The sequence below is a fragment of the Chionomys nivalis genome, chromosome 8, assembly GCF_950005125.1.
Source record: "Chionomys nivalis chromosome 8, mChiNiv1.1, whole genome shotgun sequence".
In the NCBI taxonomy this organism is placed as follows: Eukaryota; Metazoa; Chordata; class Mammalia; order Rodentia; family Cricetidae; genus Chionomys; species Chionomys nivalis.
In genome coordinates this window covers 43,757,864-43,785,312 of record NC_080093.1, presented here as the reverse complement: position 1 = coordinate 43,785,312, position 27,449 = coordinate 43,757,864, and the positions used below count along the sequence as shown (strand labels likewise).

Below are 27,449 nucleotides of genomic sequence, written 5' to 3'. Positions count from 1 at the left end.
AACTAAGAATGTATGCCATTATATATACAATTTTCTAAAGGTGACAATATACGAAGGAAATGACCCAATAAAGTCCTCATTATTTTGTGACAAATTTATTAGACTCAAGTATCCCTGGGAGAAAGTGACAGATCACTGGATATATTTAAAGTGGAAGGATATCTTGGTGAATGGAAATACATTTTCAAATTCATTATATACTAGCAAATCTTGATGACCTGTCCTTCACTGTGCTCTCTGCTTGTTAAGTTTTCAACATTTATCTTAAACAAGAATGTTTGTAGCTATTACAAATAGTTATAATGGATATTGTACAGTTTAGTTTAGAAGAGACTATACTTCTCTATGTAGCAGGAAATGAAATTGAGACCCACAAATTTAAAATGGCACACCTGTGGTAGTCACTGCCTATACTGAAGTTTGAATTATTATTTGTAACATTTCCTTATGAAAAAAACTGTGTGTTCCCATCCAGTTTCAGTATATTATTTTGCATGTAGCTTCTGCTCTGCACAGAAAGAAAAAAGTATAGGCATAAGAAAGTGTTCATATTTTCTATTTGACAGTAATGATCATCTAACAAAAATTTTATTTGTTCATTTCTTCCTAGGCATATCTCAAAGAAATTCCCAAATGACTTTCATGGAGAATATTTCAGAGGTGACTGAATTTATTCTTGTGGGGTTAACAAATACCCCAGAGCTTCAGGTTCCTATGTTTATCGTCTTCACTCTCATTTATTTGATCACACTGATTGGGAACCTTGGGATGATCATGCTGATCCTACTGGACTCCAGACTCCATACTCCAATGTATTTTTTCCTCAGTAATCTCTCCCTGGTGGACTTTGTTTATGCCTCAGCAGTCACTCCCAAAGTAATGGAAGGGTTTCTCACAGAAAACAAGATCATATCCTTCAATGCATGTGCTGCCCAGATGTTCTTTTTGATAGCCTTTGCCACTACTGAAAGCTTCCTCCTCGCTGCAATGGCTTTTGACCGTCATGCAGCAGTGTGTAAGCCCCTACATTACTCAACTTCCATGACAAGGACCACATGTATCCTACTTGTTACCTGCTGCTACATCAATGGATTTCTCCAATCTTCCACCCATGTTATTCTCACTTTCCAACTCTCTTTTTGTCATTCCCATGTGATTAATCACTTTTTCTGTGACATTCCCCCGATACTTTCTCTGTCTTGTTCTGATATCCACTTTAATGAGATTATACTGTTTTTGTTGTGTACATATGATGTTAGTTTTTCTCTTGTGGTTATCCTGAACTCTTACCTTCTTATTTTCATTGCTATTTTGAGGATGAGCTCTGCAGAAGGCAGAAAAAAGGCCTTCTCAACTTGTACATCACACCTCATCACTGTTTCTCTCTTCTATGGGACAATCATCTTTATGTACTTACAACCCAACTCCAATCACTCAATGGACAGAGACAAAATGGCATCTATGTTCTACACCATGATAATACCCATGTTGAACCCTCTAGTCTACAGCCTGAGAAACAAAGAAGTCAAGAATGCATTCAAGAAGGTTGCTGGAAAAATGCTGACTTCCCTGGGCCTAATCAATTAGCTAATGTTTTCTAAGCCATGTAAAACATTTATTGGCCTCTCTTGTCTAAGAATACTTTCAATTTCCTTATTTATCTGTGAATTTTTTATGAAACCTCATCATTCCTTTTGGTGAATATAATTATGAGTAAACTGTGATTATCTTACCAAACACATGATTTAATTCAGTTCAAGACCAAAATTATTATTCCAGGTAGCCTCAGCATCACATACTTCTCCATAGAGTTGGGATAAAATGCCTTAAAAGCATGAATATATTCTATCATACTTCTTTGTTTATTCCATGCCCACCATCTAAGACACTGCCTTTCCCATTTCCCAGATGAGATCTCTTATACAATGTTACTCCTCTTTCTATTAATCCACGTTTTCCTTACCCCAAAATGTTATCTTTTTAGTATCCTGATTTTTGTATTTACTAAGGGTATTTACTAACATTTGAAAATTTGGAGACAAAGACCTCAATGATAGAGAATATTTGATATTTATCTTTCTGATTTTAGCTTAACTCATTCAACATTGTTTCTAGTTTAACCATTTATTAGTAAAGTTCAAGCTTTTTGGGTTTATTTTTATTGATTCTATTGAGCTATACATTTTTCTCTGCTCTCCCTTCCTCACCCCCCCCTCAACCCTCTCCCATGGTCCCCCTGCTCCAAATTTACTCAGGAGATCTTTTTTCTACTTCCCCTATACGTCTAGATTCACATATATCCCTCTTAGAGTCCTCATTGTTGCCTAGGTTCTCTGGGATTGTGATTTGCAGGCTGCTTTTCCTTTCTTTATGCCTAAAAACCACTTATAAGTAAGTAGATATGATATTTGTCTTTCTAGGTCTGGGTTACCTCACTCAATGTGGTGTTTGCTAGATCCATCCATTTGCCTGCAAATTTCAAGATGTCATTATTTTTTCTGCTGTGTAGTACTCTGTTTTGTAAATGTAACACATTTTCCAAGAAATTGGTCATCAAAAGAACAAATAATCCAATAAAAAATGGAGTAGCGATCTAAGCAGAGAACTCTCATCTAAAATGGCTGAAAGACACTTAAGGAAATGCTCAACATCCTTAGCCTTCAGAGAAATGAAATCAAAAAAACTCTGAGATTCCATCTTATACCTGTACTAATGGTCAAGATCAAAAACACTGAAGACAACTTATGCTGGAGAGGTTGTGGGGTAAAGGGAGCACTCCTGCATTGCTGGTGGGAGGACAAGCTGGTACAGACCCTTTGGATATCAGTGTGGTGATGGCTCAGAATATTAGAATACAGCCTTCCTTAAAACCCAGCAATAACACGGGTATATATCCAAAAAAGGCTCAATTGTACCATATGGACATGAACTCAACTATGTTAATACCAGCATTGTTTGTCATAGCCAGTATAAGGAAACAACCTAAATGCCCCCCAACCAGTGAATGGATAAGTTCAAGTTTTTATTTTGATTTACAGTTGAATAGTATTGCACAGGGTATATCTACAGTATTTTCATTATTCATTCATTGGTTGAAGAAATTTTAACACTTTCATTTCCTAACTATTGTAAATAGAGGATCAATCAACACAGATGAGAAAGTGTCTGTGGAATATTATGTTGAGTCCTTTGGAATTATTCCAAGGAATGCTATATCTTGATCATATGAATAGCATAGCTTGAACATATAAATTTTTAGCATTCTGGGAATTCTCCACACTGATTTCAATAGTGGCTCCATAAATTTAAAAACTCAGACACAGTAAGTGATGTTTTAAATTTCTTGTGTCCCTTTTAGTATCTGTTTTTGCCTTTTTATTAACTCATTGGCATAAGAAAGAATGTTGAATAGAATACCAATAGCACAGATGAATTACAAACAATAAATGCTGTCTCATGAAACTGAATGCCTCTGTATATCAAAGTACATGATCACTGAAAAAATAGACATTATACAGAATTAGAATGATCTTTTCCAATTATTCAACTCATGGTGTGTATTTTTTTTCAAAATGTATTTCAAACTCTTTCTGAAGGCAAAAGAAAGAAAACAAACAACCCAATTACAAATAAACAATACTGAACAGAATGCTCAAAGAAGTGTTCAGCATCCTTAGTCATCAGGGGGAATTTCAAATTAAAACTATTTTGAGATTTCATCTTTGAACAAATTGCTCAAGATAAATGAAAGAAATGACAGCAAGTGTCAGGTAGGATGTGAAGAAAAGAGTGGAAACATGTTTTTTTTTTTTTTCTGGGGATAGACAATTGTACAGCTCTTTTGGAACACATCACTAGTAAGGCATAACCTTTCCTTTCTTATTAATCTCTGAGATCTTAAATAACTTCATGAATTCCAAGTCTTTACATATTTAAACACATTAAATTGTCAGTTCCTTTAAATAGTCAATCTCTTTAGAAATCCGGAGTCTTTTAAAATTCAACTCTCCCAAGTGTGGGCTAGACAAAAATACTTTCTTACTTCAAGAGGAAATAATCAGGGCACAGTTACAATCAAATCAAATCAAAACAAGATACCCACCATGAAATATCTGGGATTCACTATCTTCTGAATTCCTCCAAAGGGCTGGGTTCATTTCTCTGGCCCTGCCATGTGCAGCACACACAGTTTACCTTCTTTGCTCTGGCTGGCTCCACTTCACTGTTACTTAAGTTCTTGGTGGTCTTCCTGTGATACTGGCATCCTTAAAATGTTGGAGTTCCTTGTTGAAAATGGGCTATACTTTTACCAACAGCTTCTCTTAGACTCTCTTCATGGTGCCAAACCTTGACTTTATAGTAGTATTTTATCTATGTTTAATAAACAAAGTTTTATTAAAGATCAGAGGGTATATCTAAGCCCACTAGGGGCCAAACAATGGTGTCACATAACTTTATCCCCAGAACTTGGGAGACAGAGGCAGATGTATCTCTATGAGTTCAAGACCAACCTGGGCTATACAAGATCAATGCAGAAACAGATGAAGGGGGTGATAGCTTACACCTTTAACTCCAGCACTAATGAGTCACACTACTTTAATCCCAACACTAAGGGAGAGTGAAAGACAGGAGGAAACAGAGGCTCTGATCTCTGGCTGTTGTTGTCCAGCCTTGGTAGAGGTAAGACTTTTATAATAACTTGACTGTTTTGATTTTCTAATCTATAGCTTGAACTCGAATATCTCTATCTGTATTTTTATTATTTGTGCTACATTTGGTGCCCAACATTGGGGTACAAATTCATAAAAAATGACTGGTGCAGGCAAGAGCTGTATGTAGGGCTATGCTTAAGGCCCCAACCCCACGCAGCTAAGGTTCTTTGCTTTTTGTTCCAAGCCTCTGAGCATATTTGAGATTTTTCTGTTGTAACCTGCGGGTAAATCCCAACACATGGCTTTTCAGAATAACCCCCTGTTTGTTTTTCAGACTGCTCTCTCTTTCTATTTCCTGTCACTCTATCTCTTTCCACCATGAGTTGGGGTTCTTCCTGAACCCTGTTCTTGGGCTGTTGCCAAACTAGATAGCTACTGTGAAATCCAGCCTGACGTTTACTGTTCTGCGCTGGTGTAGGAGAGTCTTCTGTCTATGTGTTACTTTAATTGGTTCAATAAAAAGACTGCCTTGACCTTTTGAAAGGGCAGAAAATTAGGTGGTCGGAGTAGACAGAACAGGATGCTGAATCTTTCCCTGTAAGCCACTACCTCGTGGTGACATATAGATTATTAGAAATGGGTTGAATCAAGATGTGAGAGTTAGCCAATAAGAGGCTAGATGTAATGGACCAGGCAGTGTTTAAATTAATAAAGGTTTTTTTCTCTTTCTCTTTTATTATTATTATTATTATTAAAAATTCCACCTCCTCCCATTTCCCTCCCCTATACCCCCACTTCCCGTACCCCTCCTTCTCCAGTCCAAAGAGCAGTCAGGATTCCCTGCCCTGTGGGAAGTCCAAGGTCCTCCCCCCTCCATCCAGGTCTAGGAAGATGAACATCCAAACAGACTAGGTTCCCACAAAGCCAGTACATGCAGTAGGATCAAAACCCAGCGCCATTGTCATTGGCTTCTCAGTCAGCACTCATTGTCCGCCATGTTCAGGGAGTCCGGTTTGATCACATGCTCCATCAGTCCCAGTTCAACTGGCCTTGGTGAGCTCCCATTAGATCTGTGTAATTATTTCGGGTTAAGCTAGCCGGGTGGCGGGACTCGGCCAGATCGCCCATACGCAACCCGCCGCTCCTCCCTACAACACTGCTCACCAGCAATAATCCTTACATCTTCATCAACGTTTCCTGCCTCTATGATCCTGTCCCGATTATGTTGATTAGCGTGACTTCTTCCAATGATAAACAGCAAAGCTAAAGTGTAAGCCAAATAAACTCTCTTCTCTCCAACTTGATTTTTGTTTATGGTATTTTATCATAGCATTAACAACCATATCCAAGGCAAATTGGTACGAGAACTGTGATATTGACGTGACATATGGGATCATGTATGGAGGAAGATTATGGAACAACTCTGGCACATGCACTTTACTACTCTTATACGACACAAAATGATAACAGGGAAATAGCAAATTTGAAGTGTATTGTTATTATCCTTTCTCTTGTGTTAGACTTTAGGGTTAGAAATACTGCTGCTTATTTGGAATAATTAAGTGCAATTGGCTTAATTAGGCTCCAATGAAGCAGTAGCCTGGTGTCAACACTGAATCTCCAAAGGCAAGGTGATCAATCTTATCATAACAGGCAACACAGACAAACAAATATCCCTAATGACCTAACCCATAATGATCAGCAGAGGCAAAGTGAGTTATAAGGTGCCCTAACACACATGGGCATTTGGTACTGACTAATTAACCATGGGATTTCCAATATGTGATAGATAAAAAGCCAATTGAATTTTTATTTGGTTTGTATAAGCAGAAAAATTCTCAAACAAATTAAAGAAAGGCTACATTGAATTGTGGCTAGAGAGACCTTGGCCCATAAATCAATTTCTAAACATGAGCTACTTTGCAAACACTGAGACACTTGAATAAATGGACTTCCAAGTTCCCCTGAGGAAGGAAGGAAGGAAGAACAATAATAAAACACCTGAAAGTTTTATTCTATTTTTTTTCAGTCCTCACCCATAGCCTTTTACAAGGTTAACTGTATTTTGGGGGAATGGAAACAATCAGACTTTCCACTGTCTATTGCATACTGGTTTTCAATTAATACCAAATTAATTTTTAGTGGATCCTAAGAAACATTATGTTCCTCCAGTTAAAGTAGAGGATTAGGAGGTCAGTTAGTTAATGTAGTATTTTATGAAGTCTGACTTACAGTAGGTCTAGAGGGTTTCTGAGTTCATGCTGTGGTTAGGGCCTGGAATGTATAAGTAATATAAATATACTTAGAAGTTGGCTGAATTTCCACATTGGTCCCCAGACTTATGAAGTTAGAGTTATTATGATGGGAAGGTTAAATGGAAGCGTTTAGAGTTGCCTGTGCCAAGGAAAGGAGTGAAAAAAGCCAGTACTGCATCCTTGAATGAATTAAAAAAGTTAGTGCTACCATCAAGGACTTGAAAGATGCAAGAGTGGTGGTTCTTACCACACCTCCCATTAATTGTCCTCTATGGCCAGTGGAGAAGCGAGATGGCTCATGGAGAATGACAGTTGAGTACATCAAATAGTTACTCTGGTTGCAGATCCTGTACCAGATGTGCTGTCCTTACTTGAGCAAATTAGAATTAAATACTTAATAAATCACTGGAAATCTCAGAGTTGGATACACAATCTTGCCAGTTACCAGGAAACTTTTAGCAATTAATAATTACTGGAAGAGAAAGACAGTCCTCTTAAAAGTGCAGCCATAGATAAGTTTACAACACTCCAGTGAAAGACAAATATTCAAGATTATATGGAATACACAAATTTTGTCTAGAAGTGAAGAAACCAAAGGACAATAAATAGGATGGGTAGAGAAGGGAAAAGTTGAATTAGCAGGGGTGAATATGATCACATCACATTATAAGAACACTCAAGAAGCTAATATAATTTTAAAAGATATTTGATAATATGACTGGTATTTATTTATTATCTGTCCACCTACTCTATCTATCTATCTATCTATCTATCTATCTATCTATCTATCCATCTATAATCTACTTATCTGTCCATGGTTTGCCATCATAGTAGCTCTACTTTATGACTATTCTGAGGTGTAAAACTAGACAGAACTCTAGTAAAAGACTAAAAGGACTATTTCATCTAGATCCATCCTGCAGAATCAATAAATTTAGTTCAGTCTGTGACTCATATGGGTATGGGTGAGGTGTTGTTTACAGTAACATGGGTGTTTCTAAGACATATTTACTTTTCTAAAGCCCACTCACTTTGGGTGACCACTCTAGAAGAAATTTGAATACCTAGAACTCAATAAATAACTTACTAGAAGCTTGGATTGAGAGTCTCTTCTTTCTAGTATGCCACTTTTCCTGTTATAGTTCTAAAATCCTGACTTTGTGAGACCCGTATCTTTATAAGTTTAGGAGGTAGGTAAATTTCATTGACAGTCTGAAACTTTTAAGTTTTTGGAGATATATTAATTTTTAATTTTGATTTATTAAGTCTTATATTCTCCTTACACGCTCAAGAACAAATGTTTAAGTTCTAAGAAAATAGCTATAGGACAGAAATTCACACATGAAGTGTAGTGTATTGTGGAGTACTGTAATACATAGGATTAGAATCTTGAGTTTTAAAATTGAGCTGTCTTATTTTAAAATAAATTAACTAGATAGTCAAAATAAAATATCTCTTAAGAGAAATTAAACTAAAAGACAACTATAATTGAAATATTTACAGAAAATAAATATTAAATTTTTACATCATTTTCAAGTACTTTACACTTAGTAGACTAATTCTAGTGAAGACAATACTTTCACAGCAGTCTTCTTGAATGCATTCTTGACATCTTTGTTCCTTAGGCTGTAGACAACAGGGTTTAGCATGGGGATGATCATTGTGTAGAACACAGATGCTACTTTGTCAGTGTCCATGGAGTGACTGGAGGTGGGTCGCAAATAGATAAAGATGATTGTCCCGTAGAAGATAGTAACAGTGGTGAGATGGAATGCACAGGTGAAAATGGCCTTCTTCCGACCCTCAACAGAACGCATTCTCAGGATTGCAAGAGAGGGAGGGGGAGTGGACTAGGGGGAGGAGAAGTGGAGTGGGGATGGGGGGAGGGGAGCGGGGGGAGGGGGCAATGTGTGGGAGGAGGGGGAGGGAAATGGGAAACGGGGAGCAGTTGGAAATTTTAAGTAAAAAAGAATAAAATAAAAAAAATAAGTAGGTAAGAGTTCAAGACAACCATTATAGTTAAAGTAACATTGAATGCTGCCAACGTCATCAACACAATTTCATTATTAGAAATATCAGAACCAGATATAGCCAGCAATGGGGGAATGTCACAGAAAAAGTGATTAATTACATTGGAATGACAGAAGGAGAGGTGGAAAGTGAGGGCAACATGGATGGAAGATTGCAAGAGTCCATTGATATAAGAACCAACAACAAGCAGGGAACATTTTGTAGTCGTCATGGTGGTAGAGTAATGCAAGGGTTTACATACTGCTGCATGACAGTCAAAAGCCATTGAAGCAATAAGGAAAGCTTCAATAATTGCAAAGGCTATAAAGAAGAACATTTGGGCTGCACATGCATTGTAGGATATGACCTTGTGTACTGTGAGAAACCCTTCTATTACCTTGGGAGTGATAGCTGAGGCATAAACACAGTCTACCAGTGAGAGGTTACTGAGAAATATGTACATGGGATTGTCGAGTCTGGAGTCCAGGAAAATCAACAGTATCATCCCAAGGTTCCCAAGTAATGTGGTCAAATAAATGAGAGTGAAGATGATAAATAAAAGGAATTGCAACTCTGGGGCATCTGTTAACCCCACAAGGATGAATTCAGTCACCTCTGAAATATTCTGCATCTGTGTTATCTGGAAATTTTAACAGGTTCCTAGAAGGAAAGGAGGAAATAATTATTCAATATAGAGGTTTCCATGAAATTTCTCTAACTAAAATATTAGCATCATTTAATGTAAAGGAGTCTAAACATAAAACTATGTTTAGCTATGGTCTGGATTAAGTCTACTATCTCAAAGTGGAACAAAAGGAGACTGTCAATTCTGCACTGTTAATAGGGTTTCTCATATGAATCTAGGGTTTTCTACAATTTTCTGTAATGCTATAATAACTATTTTAATAACCCACAAATAAATGTTTTGCTATTTGCTACATATAAAAAGCATACTGATCTAAAATATCCAAAGTTAGTGAGCAGCAAAATCAATGTAGGAGTATACATTTAACCTGGCTATATGTTAGGAGCAAAACTTATCTAATGAATTTCCCATCAATGGTAATTGCACTAACTTCAATTCATTAGCTATAACTATTCAGTGACTTTGGTGCTGTTTCATGGGTACTCTGTTATATCTTTAAATTGTCAAGGTTTTCCTTTGAAATCTTCTCTTTGAACCACAGACCAGATTGTAACTGATTACTTTATGAGGCATATTATTTGTGAGCTTTAGATATGCAGCAATACACAGAAATCTAAGAGCATAGTTTTTCAAAGATAGAAACAATTTTAATTATTTCCTTTAAATGTAATTGGTTCGAATTTTCACAGAGGCTGATATGTTCTATTACCATCACACAAATCTGTTATATTTGTGTTTGATGGAGAACAGATTAAAAAACAATGAATGTTACATTTGTTCTGTCTGCAGAATCTTTGTCCTCAAACAAAAATATTTCATTGTGTGTTTTATACCACTTCCATGGTGGATCAAGTAACACCAGACTATGTAACTACCCTTATATATGAGTCTGCCTCAATCTGAGAGCCACTTTCAACTTTAGAATCTTTGGGATACTCATTCCTCTACATTAACAACAACTTATATTCAAGGAAACAGAGCATGTAAATAATCTTAATCTTTTAAAAGGCCATGGTGAAATTCATTCTTACAAGAATTATATGTGTACTTATAATAAAAGGAATGTGAAGTTCTTGCAAGTCATAAAAGATACTAACATTTTTAAATCATGTAAATCATACACATTATCTTCCATCCTTTTTCGCATCTTTTCCTGGTTTCTTCAGAATGTTAATCTGCCAGTACTATTGTCTAACTGTTGGTGCCCCCAAGAGAGGTGACCTAGTAAGTGACGTGTCAAATGAGTTTTGAAAGTCCTACATATTTCTGAAATTAAAAAGGAGCTATAATCTGTAAAGTTCCAATCCCATACCACTTTATAAATATCAAGAAATTAGAACACATTCATCCTCTGGAGTGAAACTATTATTATAGAATCTAAAAGTCTGTAATAGCAGGAAGTCTGGCTGCTCTAGGATAGCATAGTAGTGAGAAGAGGTGTGGTCCAAGAGTGGAAAGATTATTAATGATATTGTCTCTATGACTTAGTTTCTATACATTTAGTTGACTTTTTCTTTGCACTTATGAAATAAAAATGACTGGGCAATTTATCACCATTTAAAAATCTGACTACACACATATGTATACACATATTAATACTTACTATTAAGACAGGAACAGACAAATGTGAGTAAAAATGTGGGTTTTAGATATCTCATATCTAAGACAGTGACCTAACATGCAAATCTAGGAAGGCATTTTGCTGTTCTCTTTCTTCACCAGTATAGCTCTGCTGTGAAATGGGATCTGATCTTGTACTATTGTCAGTGAGAAGGCAGAGATATAAATATATATATTTAGATATAGTACATGTATCTCAGGGGGAGCAGTATGTATTAAGTGGATATCTCTGGAGACTTAGTTCTTCAACCTGATGCTGATGAAAGCAGCAGAAGACAGTGTTTATATTTTGTCCAACAACACTTATATATTTTTTAATATCAAAATAGAGCAATTTATTCTAAACCTGAATATGATCTGTTGATTCCTTCTTGAAACAAATGAGCTATAATGCACAAGATAATTCTTTTTTCTTCTTGAAGAGCTTGAGAGGTGAGTGGGAGTGGGGGAAATAGAGGACAGAAGGGAAGGGGAGTCTTGAGGGTGCTTAACAGAATGTGGAAAATTCTGCATCTTAAAAAAGCACAAATGAGTATACATTCATCTCAGCAATTCATGGAACTTTCTCTAAATTAAGTAATACTTTGACAAAAACCAAACTATGGATAAAAGTATTTTTTCTACTTTTTTATTAAGAATTTTTGATACATACTATTCTTATTTTATTTAGCTATCATATCATCATATTTATTATACATATATTTACTCCTCATATTCATAACCACAAACAAAATCAACTCCAAATACATTAAGGACATTAGCATAAGACAAATATCGTAAATCTGATAGAAGAAAAAGTTGAGAATAGGCTTGAACTTACTGAAACAGAAAAAGATTTTCAGAAGAAGACTTTGAAAGCATAGGCAGTAAGACCAAAATTTATTAAATAGGAACTCATGATGATGAAAAGTTCGTGTATTGCAAAGGACACCATCATTCAGACAAAGTAGCAGGATATAATATTGGCAATGATCTTTATAAATTACATATTGAATGCAGTATTCCTATCATATATATATAGAGAGAAATAAAAAGTGGACATCAAGAAACAAATAATCTAGTAAATGGGACCTCCTGAAACTGAGAAGCTTCTGTAAAGCAAAGGACACAGTCAATAAGACAAAAAGGCAGCCTACTGAATGGGAAAAAATATTCATCAACCTCACATCAGACAAAGGACTGATCTCCAAAATATATAAACTCAAGAAACTAGACATTAAAGTTCTAAATAACCCAATTAAAAAGTGGTGTACTGAACTAAACAGAGAATTCTCATCAGAAGAATTTCAAATGGCCAAGAGATACTTAAGGACATGTTGCTCATCCTTAGCTAGCAGGAAAATGCAAGTCCAAACAACTTTGAGATACCATCATAAACCTGTCAGAATGGCCAAGATCAAAAACACTAATGATAGCTTATATTGGAAAGGTTGTGAAGTAAGAGGAACACACATCCACTGCTGGTGGAAATGCAAACTTGTACAACTACTTTAGAAATCAGTATGTCAGTTTCTCAGAAAATCGGGAATCAACCTACCTCAGGATCCAGCAATACCACTCTTGGGAATACACCCAAAAGATACTCAATCATACTACATAAGCCTTTGTTCAACAACGTTCGGAGCAGCATTATTTGTAATAGCCAGAACTTGGAAACAATCTAGATGTCCCTTAACTGAAGAATGAATAAAGAAAGTGTGGCACATTTACACATTAGAATACTACTCAGTGGTAAAAAAAAATGACATCTTGAATAGTGTATGTAGATGGATGAGATTAGAAGTATTTAATGTTCTTAATGGGAATATTCATGGGAAGCACAAATTCAAACAGTCTTGAGATTTCATCTAAATAGTGTCATAATGGCTAAGGTCAATAAATCAAATTACAACTCTTGCTGATGAGGATTTGGGAATAGAAGAATATTTACTCATTGCAGGCATTAGTGCAAATAGTAAACCATTATAGAAATAAGTGTGGCATTTCCTCAGAAAACTAGGAATAGATCTGCCTCAAGATCCAGCTATATACATCCCTCTTGAACATACACCCAAAGAATGCTTCATCCTTCCATAGAGACAGTTGTTAAACCATGTTCATTGCTGCTCTATTCATACTAACCAGAAATGGGAAATAGTCTAGATGTTCAAAAACAGATGAATTGAAAATGAAAATTTTGTATATTTAGGATATAAAATATTGCTCATCCACTAGAAATAAATAATTTTTAGGTAAATGAATAAATGATAAGTGAAGCTAGGGAAAAAACACCTGAGAGTGTTAATTTAGATCCCAAAAGACAACTATTATGTTTTCATTCACAAATGGGTGATAGATTTTAATCCTGTGGTAGGTATGCAATAATAATTTATCCACAGATGTTAGTTATCTAGTAGGAACTGTGTTGTGAATCTTTCAAGAAAGGGGGTATAGCATTTACATTTACCGACAAAGTGGATAGACTGGAGTTGGGGATTAGCTAGAGAGGGAAACCAAAGAGATTAGTAAGAGACGCTGTAGGATGGCATAACTAACACTAATGTCCCTTTGAGGCGCCATATGAAAACATGTTTTTGAAACTTCCAAAATATGTGTGTATATGAAGGAAATCTAAATGGATGCACCAAATAATGAAGGAAGTAACATACCAACTCGACATATTTCAGTATCAAGTGAAATGTCTAGCCAGGATTGGGTTATATCTATTTTTGCATTAGCCAAAGCAGCCATTGGAAAGCTCCAAACATCTTAGGCTAATCCCAAAGATATTGGTTGAGTTAAAAAATGATAATATGGCTCTATGACTTAGGTATCTCATTGGACACAGAGAAATAAAACTGATGCCTATCTACAACCTTCTCTCCTACTGAGTAGTGTTCATTGTCCTAAATGGTATTCTGCACATTACCAAAGGATAAAGGTAATAATCAACCCAGCTACAAAATCTGCAACTTATAAAGGGGATCTGACTATAAGATATGTTGATGGGATAGTGGTAGAAACATGTCTGTATTCAGGGCCTACTGCATGAGATGTAACCCATTCCTGAGATTGCTCATGGGTCTAGAGAAAATAAAATATTACCTTTTTGCTATGGAACACTGCAGTAATATGATTCTTAATGATGTTCTGCTACTTGTAAATCAGTGCCTTACTCATTCGTCATCAGAGAAGCTTTATCTTTCAATAGATGAGGATTGACATTGAGATTCATAACTGCAAAGTGTGCAGAGAGTGAGAGATTTTGGAACACTCAGTCCTATGTGGAATGTCTTCATCAAACTGAGCCTGTCAATGCTGAGAGTGTTATGTAGAAGAAAAGATAAATAGGTGGGAAGAAATGGAGGGAAAAATTATTTCAAGGAAATAGTGCTCATAGTCACAACAACTTTTAACAACAATGTTAAGAATTTGAGAATACCAGATAAACCAACCAGATGCTATTCTGATAATCTTTTCTATATTGAAAAATTTTTCTAATGTCATATATTATAGTTTCTCCTCCCTGAACTGCTCCAAGTCCCTCCACACTTTATCTACCTTCTGGATCTACTCCATTTCTGTCTCACCTTACAATCCATGCATTAAACCATTCCAGGAACTTATTTGGTTTTAAATGGCCTCTGTACATGTAGACCCATGGGTTTATCAGAATTTTTCTTCACCTCTGCCTGACTGGTCCTTACCTCTGCACACTGAGAAGAGGTAGGGTTAATTTCAACCCCATTTGAGCCAGATCCTATCTGTTCCCCTTCTCAGAAAGGCAGTATGGACAGAGGAATTTATGGGGAGAGATGGGTATGTATCTTTTCTAATCTTTGTTTTTTTTTCAACCAATTATCTGCAAAATTGGAAGACCCAGCATCCTTCCTTTTCTGAGAAATATCAGGCCCTCATCAACCTGCTGTGTTTTCTTTAACCCTGAACCTACATGGACTGACTGTAAGTAACTTTTAAGTACCCTTTTAACTTCCAAGGAAAAGGGTGGGATCATAAGACCACAAAGGCTGTGATGAGTCCAGGCACACGGGGATTGATAGAGAAATAAGAGGTGACTGTATATTGCCCTCAACCTTGCCAAACTGGGAATAAAAAACTGATCAAGGTGGGAGAGTTCTTGTCAATTATGGCCTATCCCTACTTATTGAAATGAGAGGATTGGCCCAAAAGCCAATAAATCTCACAAAGGTATCTAAGATACTTCAGGGAAATCAGTGTCTCAGGGAGGTTTACTAGCTTATTTCCATTGATCTGGACAACCCCAAACCCAAAGGGGCATTATCATTGTTTTTATTATCCAATTACATGCATAGAGTTATAGAAATTTCAGGAATTTGAAGGAATGAATAGGTTCTTGCATTCAGATATAGATTAGAAGACTTTCAAAAACAGAGATCCAGATTAGAGGAAAGATAGAAAAGTTTTCAGGATAATGGTAGTGCATTCAGAGAAGGACCCAAGGGAGGCCAGGTAGCCTAGTCTTCCCAACTCAGTGTCAGGGATAGCCCATGTGCTTAATGTAAAGAGAAAGGGCCTGGAAAAATGAATGCCCAAAGATTTACAGAAGAAAAAAAAGAAACCTGATCCTCAGTCTGACTCCATTGGAAAAAGATGATATCTTTGCTCTCTTGGCAACTATTCGGTTATCAGAGAATCTTTCTGTTATTTATTATCTGGGACACCAAAAGAGGAGTCTGTTCAAGCCTGAGACAATGGATTTTTCTGTTGACACAGCAAAAAGAATGATCATAGAGCCAGTGGGGCCACTGTGTATATTAAGCCCTTTCTCAATTCTCATCTTCTTGACAACGCCACATCTAGAATGTTCCACATACACCAGCAAGGAAGGAAGTAAGTTGGGTCAGACAGTAGGGTACACTATGACAGAAGACTGGTAGGTTCTTCCAGAAAAGTGGCCCATCACAACTGAAGGCCTAAGGCCATTCCTTCTGTCAAAAATTCATCTGAAAAAACACCTGGGATCAACCTCTCCATGACCCTAGCTACTACCCCACAAAAGAAAATTTAAAGTATAATCTGGAGACACTAAGCTCACTCTAGAACCTCCATGGAAATGTAAGCATTTACCTTCTTTAGCATATAGTTGCTTATAAAAACAGTTTCCCCTTATGATCAAACTTGTAATATTCACCTGTATGTCAGCTTATCTAAACATATGAGGATGTGTTTCCTGGCTCCTTCAGGGACATGGGAGGCCTACACATCTGACCTTCCTAATTGTATAACAGACAAACATTTCAAAATGAGGTCATGTGGGTATATTTGTATTCTAATCTATCCATCCCCAAATAGACATGTATACTAGAGATAAAGGTAAAAACTACTCCCTACATTGATGCGACACTCACAATGAAGTCAAATAGGCCCTTTGTGAAAAAAATATAGAAATCTCAGTTATATTTAGTTTCTTTCTTACAACAGAAGAAATCATAAAATCACGTGCTTTGGGAACAGGAGTCTCAATTATTCAAGACCAAAATTTAAAATGCCGAGTGATAAAGTAAACAACTTCAAATATAACAAGTTGGATGCTAACATATACTAAAGAAATTAATGTTGTTAAAATATTAATATATGGACTTGTACAGCATTGTTTTAGCTATTCATTGATTTATTGTTGCTTTTCCATATGAAGTGCTTGTGTGCCCATTCAGGGTCAGGAGGAATGTAGCTAAGACCATGCTCATGGCTTGGCTCTTCCTGCCTGGGCAGGTGGTAGGATCAGGTCTACTAGGCTTGGGCAGGCAGGAGAGCATGGCAGATTCCCTCCACGATACAGAGAGATGTTTCCAGGCTCATAAACACTTTCAGTAATGTAGCAGGAAACAAGATTAACTCAAAAAAATCAGTATCCCTCCTGTACTCAGATGATAAAAGTGCTGAGAAAGAAATCAGAGAAACATCACCCTTCACAATAATCACAAATAGCAGAAAATATCTCAGAGTAACTCTAAACAAACAAGTGGAAGACTTTTATGACAAGAACTTTAAATCTTTGAAGAAAGAAATTGAAGACAACAGAAAGTGGAAAGATCTCCCATGCTCTTGGGTAGGCAGAATTAACATAGTAAAAATGGCATTCTTACCAAAAGAAATCTACAGATTCAATGCAATGCCCATCTAAATCCCAGCAAAATTCTTTGCAGACCTTGAAAGAAGGATACTCAACTTCATATGGAAAAACAAAAAACCTAGAAGAGCCAAAACAATCTTGTACAATAAAAGAACTTCTAGGCATCACAATCCCTGAATTCAAACTCTACTCCAGAGCTACAGTACTGAAAACAGCCTGGTTTGGCATAAGAACAGACAGGCGGACCAATGGATCTAAATAGAAGACCCGGAGATTAATCCACAGACACAAAGACATTTAAGGAATCGCTTAACATCCTTAATCATCACATAAATGCAAGTCAAAATAATTCTGAGATAATATCTTACATTGTGAGAATGGCTAAAATCAAAAATGAGGACAGCTTATGTTGCAGAGGATGTGGAGGCAGGGAACACTCTTCCAGTTCTGGTGGAAGTGTAAACTGGTCCAGACACTTTGAAAATCAATATGGAGGTTTCTCAGAAAATTGGGAATCAATCTTCTTCAAGAACCAGTAATATTCTTCTGGGTATATCCAATGGATGCTCAATCATACCACAAAGACACTTTCTCAACAATGTTCATAATATCCAGATCCTAGAAACAATGAATATGTACTTCAACTAAAGAATAAAGAAAATGTAGTACATTTGCATAATGAAGCATTACTCATCTGTAAAAAACAAACAAACAAACAAACAAAAACAATTGATCTTACAGCACATCCACCCATAACAAAGTCCCAGAGACCTGGAGCAGCCTCATCATACCGGCAAAAATCTGTCCTGACTGAGGTAACCCAGAATCAAAAAGAAAAAAAAAACATGGTATGCATCTACTTATAAGTGGATATTAGACATAAAGCAAAGGACAACTAGCCTAAAGTTCACAATCATAGAAAAGCCAAGAAACAAGGATCACCCTAAGAATGACAAGAATGGATGGATCTTGCTACTGAGAAGGGGAAACATGCAAGGTCTCCTGAGTAAAGTGGGAGTATGGAGGAAGGAAAGAGGTAGGGTTTAAAGTGAGTGGGAAGAGAAGGGTAGGGAGAAGAGAACACAAGGGGATGCGATAGCTAATATGGTGGATAGACAGAGAGGGAGATCAAGAAAGGAGATAACATGATAGAGAGAGTAATTATGGAATTGTGGGGTTAGTGAGAAACCTGGCACTAGGGAAATTACCAGTAATCCACAAGGATGATCCTAACTAAGAACATAGGAAATCATGGAAAGGTTGCCTTACCTGCCCTTTCCCTGCGACCAGATTGATGACTACCATAATAGTCATCACAGAACTTTCATCAAGTAACTGATGGGAGCAAATGCAGAAATACACAGCTAAACACTAGACAAAGCTCCTGGAGTCCAATCATTGAGAGGGAGGAGCTATAATATGAGCAAAGGAGTCAAGACAATGATGAGAAAACCCATAGAAACAGCTGATATGAGCTAGTGGGAACTCAGTGATTCTGGACTGATAGCTAGGGAAGCTGCATAGGATTGAACTAGGCCCTCTGAATGTGGGTGACAATTATGTGACTTGGGCAGTTTGTGGTGCCACTGGCCATGTTACCTGTATTTATCCCTATTGCATGAACTGGCTTTTTAGAGCCCATTCCCTATGGAGCGATAACTTGCTCAGCATAGATACAGAGAGGAGGGCCTTGGTCCTACCTCAAGCAATGTGGCAGAACTTGTTGACTCCCCATGAGAGGCCTCACACTCTCTAAAGGAAAGATGGGGAATAGGGTGGGAAGAAGGTGAGAGAAGAGGGAGGAAAGAAGAGAGAGGGAACTTGGATTGGTATGTAAAATAAAAACAATGGTTTTTTTTTGAAAAAAAGGAAAATAACAATGATATCATGAAATTTGTAGGCAATTGGATGAAACTATAAAAAAACCATCCTTAGTGAGGTAACACGGAATCAGAAAGACAAACACAGTATGTACTCACTCATAAGAATATACCAGATGTAAAGCAAAAGATAACCAGAGTACATTCCATAGCTCCAGAGAAGCTAGCAAATAAGGAAGACACTACGAGGGACACATGTATTGCCCTGGGAAGGGTAATTATATGAAATCTCTTGGAAAAACTGGAGATTGGGGTGATAAAGGAAAGGGGATAGTATATGAGAACATGAGGGAATGTTTGACTGGAAGAGCAATGGAATGGTAGAGCAATGACAGAGAGATGTTGATAAAGGGAGCCATTATAGGGTTAGGGAGAAACCTGGTGCTAAGAAAATTCCAATGAGTCCACAAGGATGAATCCAGCAAAGTCTCCTAGCAATAATGGAGAAAGTACCTGAACTGACTTTCGCCTATAATCATATTGCTAAATACCCCACATATAATTTTAGAGCCTTCATCCAGCAACTGATTGGACCAGACACAGAAATGTAGAACCAAACACCAAGCTGAACTTTAGGAATCCAATCATAGAGATGGGGGAGGAAATATGTGAGCACGGGATGTCAAGATCATGATGGAGAAATCTACACATAGAGCTGAACCAAGCTCATACAAACCCATGAAGTCTAGATTGACAGCTGTGCAGCCTCCATGGACCTGAGCTAGGTTCTTCATGTGTGGGAGACAGGGGTAAAGCTTGACTTTCCAAGAGACCCCTGGCAGTAGGACTACCTGGTGCTTGAGCAAGCTTCTTGGAACCAGTTCTTTATGGTGGGATGCCATGCTCAGTCTTATTGCAGGAAAGAAGGGCTTGGCTGTCCTAACTTAATGTGCAAGATTTTGTTGACTCCACATGGGAGCTTTTATTCATTGGGAAGAGTAGATCAGGGCGGGCAGGCAGGAGGTGAGGAGGGGTGGGTGGAAGGTGAGAACTATGATTTGAAATCATAAAATGAAATCAAAACAAGCAAGCAAACAAACAAATAAACAAATATTTACCTACAGACTTGGTATCAGCTTGTATCCCACATGGTTGAATGATTTGATTCAAATAATCTAGAGGCATTGGACAAAAGTGATAGCTAAAGATATTCAACTCTGTGCCAGTTAATCTCATTAGTAGTTACTGACTTTTTTCTACATTCTTCAAAAGTGAAATTTTCACCCTCCCCAAAATGATGCATTTGTTGTGACATGACTAATTGCCTGCTTTGTTATTTGTGAAACAGCTCATCACTGTTTTACAGGCTGTATGGCAGTTTCTTTCTTTCTTTCTTTCTTTCTTTCTTTCTTTCTTTCTTTCTTTCTTTCTTTCTTTCTTTCTTTCTTTTTATTATTTAATTTAAAATTTCCACCTCCGCCCCTCTTCCCATTTCTCTCCCACTTTCCCCTTCCCCTCCCTCTCCAGTCAAAAGAGCAGTCAGGGTTCCCTGCCCTGTGGGAAGCCCAAGGTCCTCCACCCTCCATCCAGGACTAGGAAGGTGAGCATCCAAACAGACTAGGCTCCCACGAAGTCATTACATGCAGTAGGATCAAAACCCAGTGCCATTGTCCTTGGCTTCTCAGTCAGCCCTCCTTGTCAGCCACGTTCAGGGAGTCTGGTTTGATCACATGCTCCATCATCCAGATGGCCTTGGTGAGCTCCCATTAGATCAGCCCCACCATCTCAGTGGGTGGGCGCACCCCTCGCGGTCCTGACTTCCTTGTTCATGTTCTCCCTCCTTCTGCTCCTCATTTGGACCTTAGAGCTCAGTCCAGTGTTACAATGTGGATCTCTGTCTCTAGCTTCATCCATCGCCAGATGAGGTTTCTATGGTGATATGCAAGATATTCATCAGTATGGCTATAGGATAGGGCCATTTCAGGCTCCCTCTACTCAGCTGCCCAAGGATCTAGCTGGGAACATCTCCATGGACACATGGGAACACCTCTAGAGTCAAGTCTCTCTCAGACCCTAAAATGGCTCCCTTAATTAAGATATATACTTCCCTACTTCCATATCTACCCTGCCTCCATCCCAATCGTCCCATTTCTCCAAGCCCTCCCCATCCTCCCCTTCTCACTTTTTTCTCCCCATTTCCCCTTACCCCCACCCCATCCCCACCCCCAAGTTTCCAATTCTATATCTGAATGATGGTGTCCTTTGCAATACGTAAACCTTTCATCATCATGGGGTTTTATTTAATAATTGTTGGGCTTACTGATTATGCCATCAGTGTCTCCTTCAGAGAATCTTTTTTGGTTTCAGTAAGCTTAAGCCTACTTTCAACTTTTTCTCTTATCAGATTCAGGATATTTGGTCTTATGTTAATTTCCTTAAAGCATTTGGAGTTGATCTTTGTTTGTGGTTATAAATATACATATATATGTATGTATGTATTATGCATATTGTGTAAGTAAGTATATATGATAAATATAAAAGCTAAATAAAATGAGAAAAGATTTATTAAAAATACTTAATAAAAAAGTAGAAAAAGTTTTTTTATCCAGAGATTGGATTTTGTCAAAGTATGTGCTCAATTTTGGAGAAAGTACCATGAGTTGTTGAGAAGAATGAATATTCATTTGTGTTTGGATTAAAGGTTCTATAAATATCTGCTAGGTCCATTTATTTATGTCATTATTTATGCCCAGAAAATCACTGTTCAGTTTTTGTCTGAATGCTATGTTTATTAGCAAGTGTAGGGTACTGAACCATTCACTGTTACTATGCTAAGAATCAATATACGACTAAAGGCATGATAGACTTTCTTTTATGTGTTTTGGAGCCCTGAGTTTGTGATATAAATTTTAATATACTCTTGGTGGATTTTTTTCTTTCATTGGAATATAATGTCCTTCCCTATATAACCTGATTAGTTTAGGCTTGAATTCTATTTCGTCTGCTATTAAAATGGCTACACCTCTTTACTTCTTGGAACCATTAGCTTACAATATATTCTCCCAATATTTATCTTGAATCAGAGTTTATCCTTGATGGGAAGGTGTATATTGTGTATTCAACAGAAAAATGTATTCTGTTTTCCAATAAAATATTTTGGATTATGTCTTTTTATTAGAAAATTATGACCATGATAATGAGAGTTATAAATGAGCAGTATTTATTGATTGATTTTATTTTGCTACAATGGTGTGGCATTTTTTCTTTTGATTTGATGTTCTGGGATCATTTATTTTTGTGTATCCTTGAGTGTAGTTTACCACTTTAGGATAGATTTTTCTTTTTAGTACCCTTTTTAGAGTTTTATTGATAGATAGGCATTACTTACATTTTGTTTTATCATAGAATCATGTTTTATCTTATACTTTCATTATAACAGATAGTTTTGTTGAGTATAGTAATATCTGGGCTGCTATCTCTAGTCTCAGAATAAGTAGCAAATCCTTATTGGCCTATTTGGTAAAAGTTTACTATAAAGTAAAGTATTATTTTTTTATTAATTTTTTTAATTAAAAATTTCTGCCTCCTCCTCTCCTCCCTTTTCCCTTCCCTTCTCCCCACTCCCCACACCCCACTCCCCTCCCCCTCCTTCTCCAGTTCAAAGAGCAGTCAGGGTTCCCTGCCCTGTGGGAAGTCCAAGGTCCTCCCCGCTCCATCCAAGTCTAGGAAGGTGAGCATCCAAACAAGCTAGAGTAGGATCAAAACTGAGTGTCATTGTCCTTGGCTTCTCAGCAGCTCTCATTGTCCACCATATTCAGTGAGTCCGGTTTTATCCCATGCACTTTCAGTCTCAGTCTAGCTGGCCTTGGTGAAAGTAAAGTATTATTATATTGAACTTGACTTTATATATGACTTGGTATTTTTCCCTTTCATTTTAAAGGATCATCAATTTATTCAATACACTTAGTGTTTTAATTTTTATGTGACATAATAATCTCTTTTCTACTTCTACTTTGTATTTTTATAGTTCTTGTACATAGATATCACCTCCTTCTGAAAGGTTGGGGAAATATTTTCTTATGTGAATTTGTTGAATACTTTCTGTTCCATTAAATTGGCTTTTTTCTCCTTCATTTATTCCAATTATTCATAGTTTTAAATTTTAAAGTGTCCCAGATTTCCTACATTTTCATTTAATATTTTCTTTGACTGCAGTGTCCTTTTCTTCTCCCTTGTATTCAATGCCTGAGATTATGTTTTCAGTATTTTATATTCTATTGGTAATGCTTAACCGTGAGGATATTATGTGACTTTCTAAATTTTCCCATTTCTTTTTCCTTTCAGTTTGCGTTATTTTAGTTTTTCTATTTGTACTTTATGTCTTGGACAGTTTTCATTATTTTATTCAATTCTTTGTATGTGTTCTTACATGTTTCATTAATGGATTTATTCATAGTCTCTTTGAGGACCTTGGATATATTCATAATTGATAGGTTGAAGTCCTTGCCTTGTGCCGTAGATATATTGCACTACTCAGGGCATACTTTAATAGACTTGCTGGATTCTGATGGGGGTATTTTATCATGACTATTTATTTTACTGTTTTTGGACTGGTGTTTAAGCATCTGAAGTGCTGATGATTGAAGTGACTCTAAGAGCTTATAACTGACCTTGCCATTGTTTAGTGTTCTGTTCTTTAGTTTCTGTTACCCTCTCTGTATCTTAGGAAATTATGATGACTGTGGGTTCCTCTGTAGAGAGTGCTTTTGCTGATCAGTGTGTGACAGAAAGGAACAGAGAGAGAGTGTGAGAAAAAGCTGAGGGAGGCTATGTGTCATCTCTTCTTCATAAAGTTTAAATGAGAGAATGAAAAGTCCTGGGGCCATTTCTTAAGATTTGAGAGCATCTGATATCAGAACATCTGCATAAGTTCCTAAAATTACCTAAGTAAACTTTTAGTAAAGCTTTCATTTTTTTTGTATACAATCTTATTGTGTAGCAGCTATGATTAATAACTGGGTGCTCTTTCCTCTAAGCTTCCCAATACTTTCATAAGTGCTGTTGGAAAAAAATATAAACACTGTCCTCTGCTGTTCTTCATCAACATCAGGCTGAAGAACCAATGTATGTTCATAAGTCTCCAGGGACTTCCACTGCTCCCCCTGAGATATATGTGTTGCTTGGGAATGGTCTCCCGTCTTTTGTTGGACAATATAGTACAAGATTAGACCCCATTTCAGAGCAGAGCTGTACTAGTGGAGAAGGAGAACAGCAACAATGCTTTCCTGGATGCTAGGTCATTGCTTTAGATATAAAATATCTAACAGCCACCATTTTTACTCTTATTTGACTATTCATGTCATAATAGTAAGTATCAATATGTATTTACATATATATATATAATATACATATGTGTGTGTATGTATGCATATTCAGTTCTTTAAATGGCGATACATTACCCAGTCATTTTTATTTCATAAGTGCAAACAAAAAGTCAACTTAATGCATAGAATGGGAAGAGAATGAGTCATAGACAAAATATTACTAATAATCTTTTCACTGGTGGATCACAACTCTTCTTACTATTACACTGTTCTAGAGAAGCCATACTTCCTGCCATTAAGGACTTTTAGATCCTGTGATGATAGTTTCATTCCAGAGGAAGACCATGTTCTAATTTTCTGATATTTGTAATGTACAGGAAAGGCACTCCACAGATTATAGCTTCTTTTTAATTTCAGAAAGCTGTAGGACATTCAAAAATCTATTTGACATGTCAATTACTAAGTCCCTTTTCTTGAGGACACCAAGTGTTAGAAAATAGTACTTTCAGATGAACATTCTGAGGAAACTACAAAAATATGAGAAAGGGGATGGAAGGTAACGTGTATGAAATACATGATTTAAAAATTTTAGTTTCTTTTATAATTTGCAAGAACATCTACATTCTTTGTAATAGAAGTGCAGATATAGCCTTGTAAGAAGAATTAATTTCACCATGGCCATTTAAAAGAATAAGATTATTACCTCCTTTATTGCCTGGAATATAAGTTGTTATTAATGTAGAGGAATGAGTATCCCCGAGATTCCCAAGTTAATAGTGGCTCTCAGGTTAAAGTACACTCATGTATAATGATAGCTGCATAGTCAGGTATTACTTGATCCAAATCATAAAATGTACAACATGAAATACTTTTGCTTGATGACACAGATTCTGTAGACAGAACAAATGTAACTCTTTATTCCTTTTTAATCTATTCTCCATCAAACAGGAACAAAACAGACTTGTGTGATGATGATAATAAAAAATATCAGTCTCTGTGAAAAATTAAACCCATTAAATTAAAAGAAAGTAATTAAAATTATTTCTACTTTGGGGGGGAAACTATGTTCTTAAATTTCTGTATATTGCTGCATATCTAAACTTCACAAATAGTATGCTTCATACAGTAAGCAGTTATCATCTGGTCTGTGGTTCAAAGAGAATTCAAGGGAAGACCTTGACAAATTGAAGTTAAAACATAGTATCCATGAAGCAGCACCTAAAATCACTGCATAGATACAGCTAGTGAGTTGAACTTGGTGCAAGCATCATTGCCAGGAAATACATCAGATAAGTTTTGCTACTAACATGTAGCAATGTATATTCTTACATTATAAGAATATCAATGTATATTCTTACATTGCTGACTGACTTTGTATATTTTAGAAAAGTGTTTTTGATAGATGTGGAACATAACAAATCAGTTATATGTGGGTTACTAAAGTAATTATTATCGTATGACAGAAAACTGTAAGAAGCCATAGATTCATAATAAGAAACCCAATAAACAGTGCAGAAGAGGCAGTCTCCATTTGTCTACTCCCAGATAAGTGACTTAAATAAGCATTTCTCCCCAGTTTCTTGTTTAGGCTCCTTCACATTAAATAACACTAACATTTTAGTTAGAGTAATTGGTCACTGGCAAATTTTATGGTATGGTCAATATAGAATAATTATTTCTTCCTTTCATTCTAGGAACCTGTTAAAATTTCCAGATAACACAGATGCAGAATATTTCAGAGGTGACTGAATTCATCCTTGTGGGGTTAACAGATGCCCCAGAGTTGCAATTCCTTTTATTTATCATCTTTACTCTCATTTATTTGACCACATTACTTGGGAACCTTTGGATGATACTGTTGATTTTCCTGGACTCCAGACTCCACACTCCCATGTACATATTTCTCAGTAACCTCTCACTGGTAGACTGTGTTTATGCCTCAGCTATCACTCCTAAGGTAATAGAAGGGTTTCTCACAAAACACAAGGTCATATCCTACAATGCATGTGCAGCCCAAATGTTCTTCTTAATAGCCTTTGCAATTATTGAAGCTTTCCTTATTGCTTCAATGGCTTTTGACCGTCATGCAGCAGTATGTAAACCCTTGCATTACTCTACCACCATGACGACTACAAAATGTTCCCTGCTTGTTGTTGGTTCTTATATCAATGGACTCTTGCAATCTTCCATCCATGTTGCCCTCACTTTCCACCTCTCCTTCAGTCATTCCAATGTAATTAATCACTTTTTCTGTGACATTCCCCCATTGCTGGCTATTTCTTCTTCTGATATTTCTAATAATGAAATTGTATTGATGACGTTGGCAGCATTCAATGTTACTTTAACTATATTGGTTGTCTTGAACTCTTACCTACTTATTTTTATTGCAATCCTGAGAATGCGTTCTGTTGAGGGTCGGAAGAAGGCCATTTCCACCTGTGCATCCCATCTCACCACTGTTACCATCTTCTATGGGACAATCATCTTCATGTACTTACAGCCAAGCTCCAGTCACTCCATGGACACTGACAAAGTAGCATCTGTGTTCTACACAATGATCATCCCCATGCTAAACCCTCTTGTCTACAGCCTGAGGAACAAAGAGGTTAAGAATACATTCAAGAAAATTGCTGTGAAATTATTGTCTTCACTAGAATTAGTCTACTAAGTGTAAAGTACATGAAAATGATATAAAACTTCAAAACATATTGCCTATAAATATTTTATTATAATTATTTTTAGTTTAATTTCTCTTAAGAGATATTTCATGGGTGAGTAGATATTTTATGACTGAAGTCTTTTCTATTCATTCTTTTTATTTTTACTATGCATTATATATATTTCATTATTAAAATAAGGCAGCTCAATTTTAAAAATCAAGATTCTAATCCAACAGTACTCCAAATTACACCACATTTCATATATGAGTTGCTGTCCTATAACTATTTTCTCTGAATTGAAACATTTGTTCTTGAGAGTGGAAGGATACTATAAAACTTAAAAAATAAATCAAAATTAAACACTAATA

General features: G+C 36.5%; 3 protein-coding genes across 4 annotated transcripts; 2 read left to right on the top strand and 1 right to left on the bottom strand.

Moving 5' to 3' along the window:
• The first annotated feature begins 633 nt into the window (after nt 1-633).
• Nucleotides 634-1,587, top strand: LOC130879484 (olfactory receptor 5B12-like). The gene has a single exon (XM_057778069.1). It carries the CDS (start codon nt 634-636, stop codon nt 1,585-1,587), a length of 954 nt encoding a protein of 317 aa, XP_057634052.1.
• A 6,867-nt stretch (nt 1,588-8,454) lies between these two features.
• Nucleotides 8,455-9,551, bottom strand: LOC130879452 (olfactory receptor 5B12-like). 2 transcript variants are annotated; one of them, XM_057778011.1, is made up of 2 exons: nt 8,885-9,551; nt 8,455-8,735 (listed from the first exon to the last, which is right to left on the bottom strand). In XM_057778011.1, exons 1-2 carry the CDS (start codon nt 9,546-9,548, stop codon nt 8,455-8,457), a joined length of 945 nt encoding a protein of 314 aa, XP_057633994.1. In that variant the 5' UTR covers nt 9,549-9,551. The 2 variants fall into 2 exon arrangements, with proteins under 2 accessions (XP_057633994.1, XP_057633995.1); XM_057778012.1 differs by having other exon boundaries at nt 8,455-8,740; nt 8,890-9,551.
• Nucleotides 9,552-26,141: 16,590 nt separating this feature from the next.
• Nucleotides 26,142-27,089, top strand: LOC130879515 (olfactory receptor 5B12-like). The gene has a single exon (XM_057778130.1). The coding sequence runs from the start codon at nt 26,145-26,147 to the stop codon at nt 27,087-27,089; it is 945 nt and encodes a 314-aa protein (XP_057634113.1). The 5' UTR covers nt 26,142-26,144.
• The last annotated feature ends 360 nt before the right edge of the window (nt 27,090-27,449 follow it).

Excerpts from the sequence above, each read along its gene's own strand:
- LOC130879515 (XM_057778130.1), top strand. The coding sequence starts at position 26,145 with ATGCAGAATATTTCAGAGGTGACTGAATTCATCCTTGTGGGGTTAACA.
- LOC130879452 (XM_057778011.1), bottom strand. The coding sequence starts at position 9,548 with ATGCAGAATATTTCAGAGGTGACTGAATTCATCCTTGTGGGGTTAACA. Across the intron at positions 8,736-8,884 it reads TTACCTACTTATTTTTTTTA|CAATCCTGAGAATGCGTTCT; the intron begins TTTTATTCTTTT and ends CTCCCTCTCTTG.
- LOC130879484 (XM_057778069.1), top strand. The coding sequence starts at position 634 with ATGACTTTCATGGAGAATATTTCAGAGGTGACTGAATTTATTCTTGTG.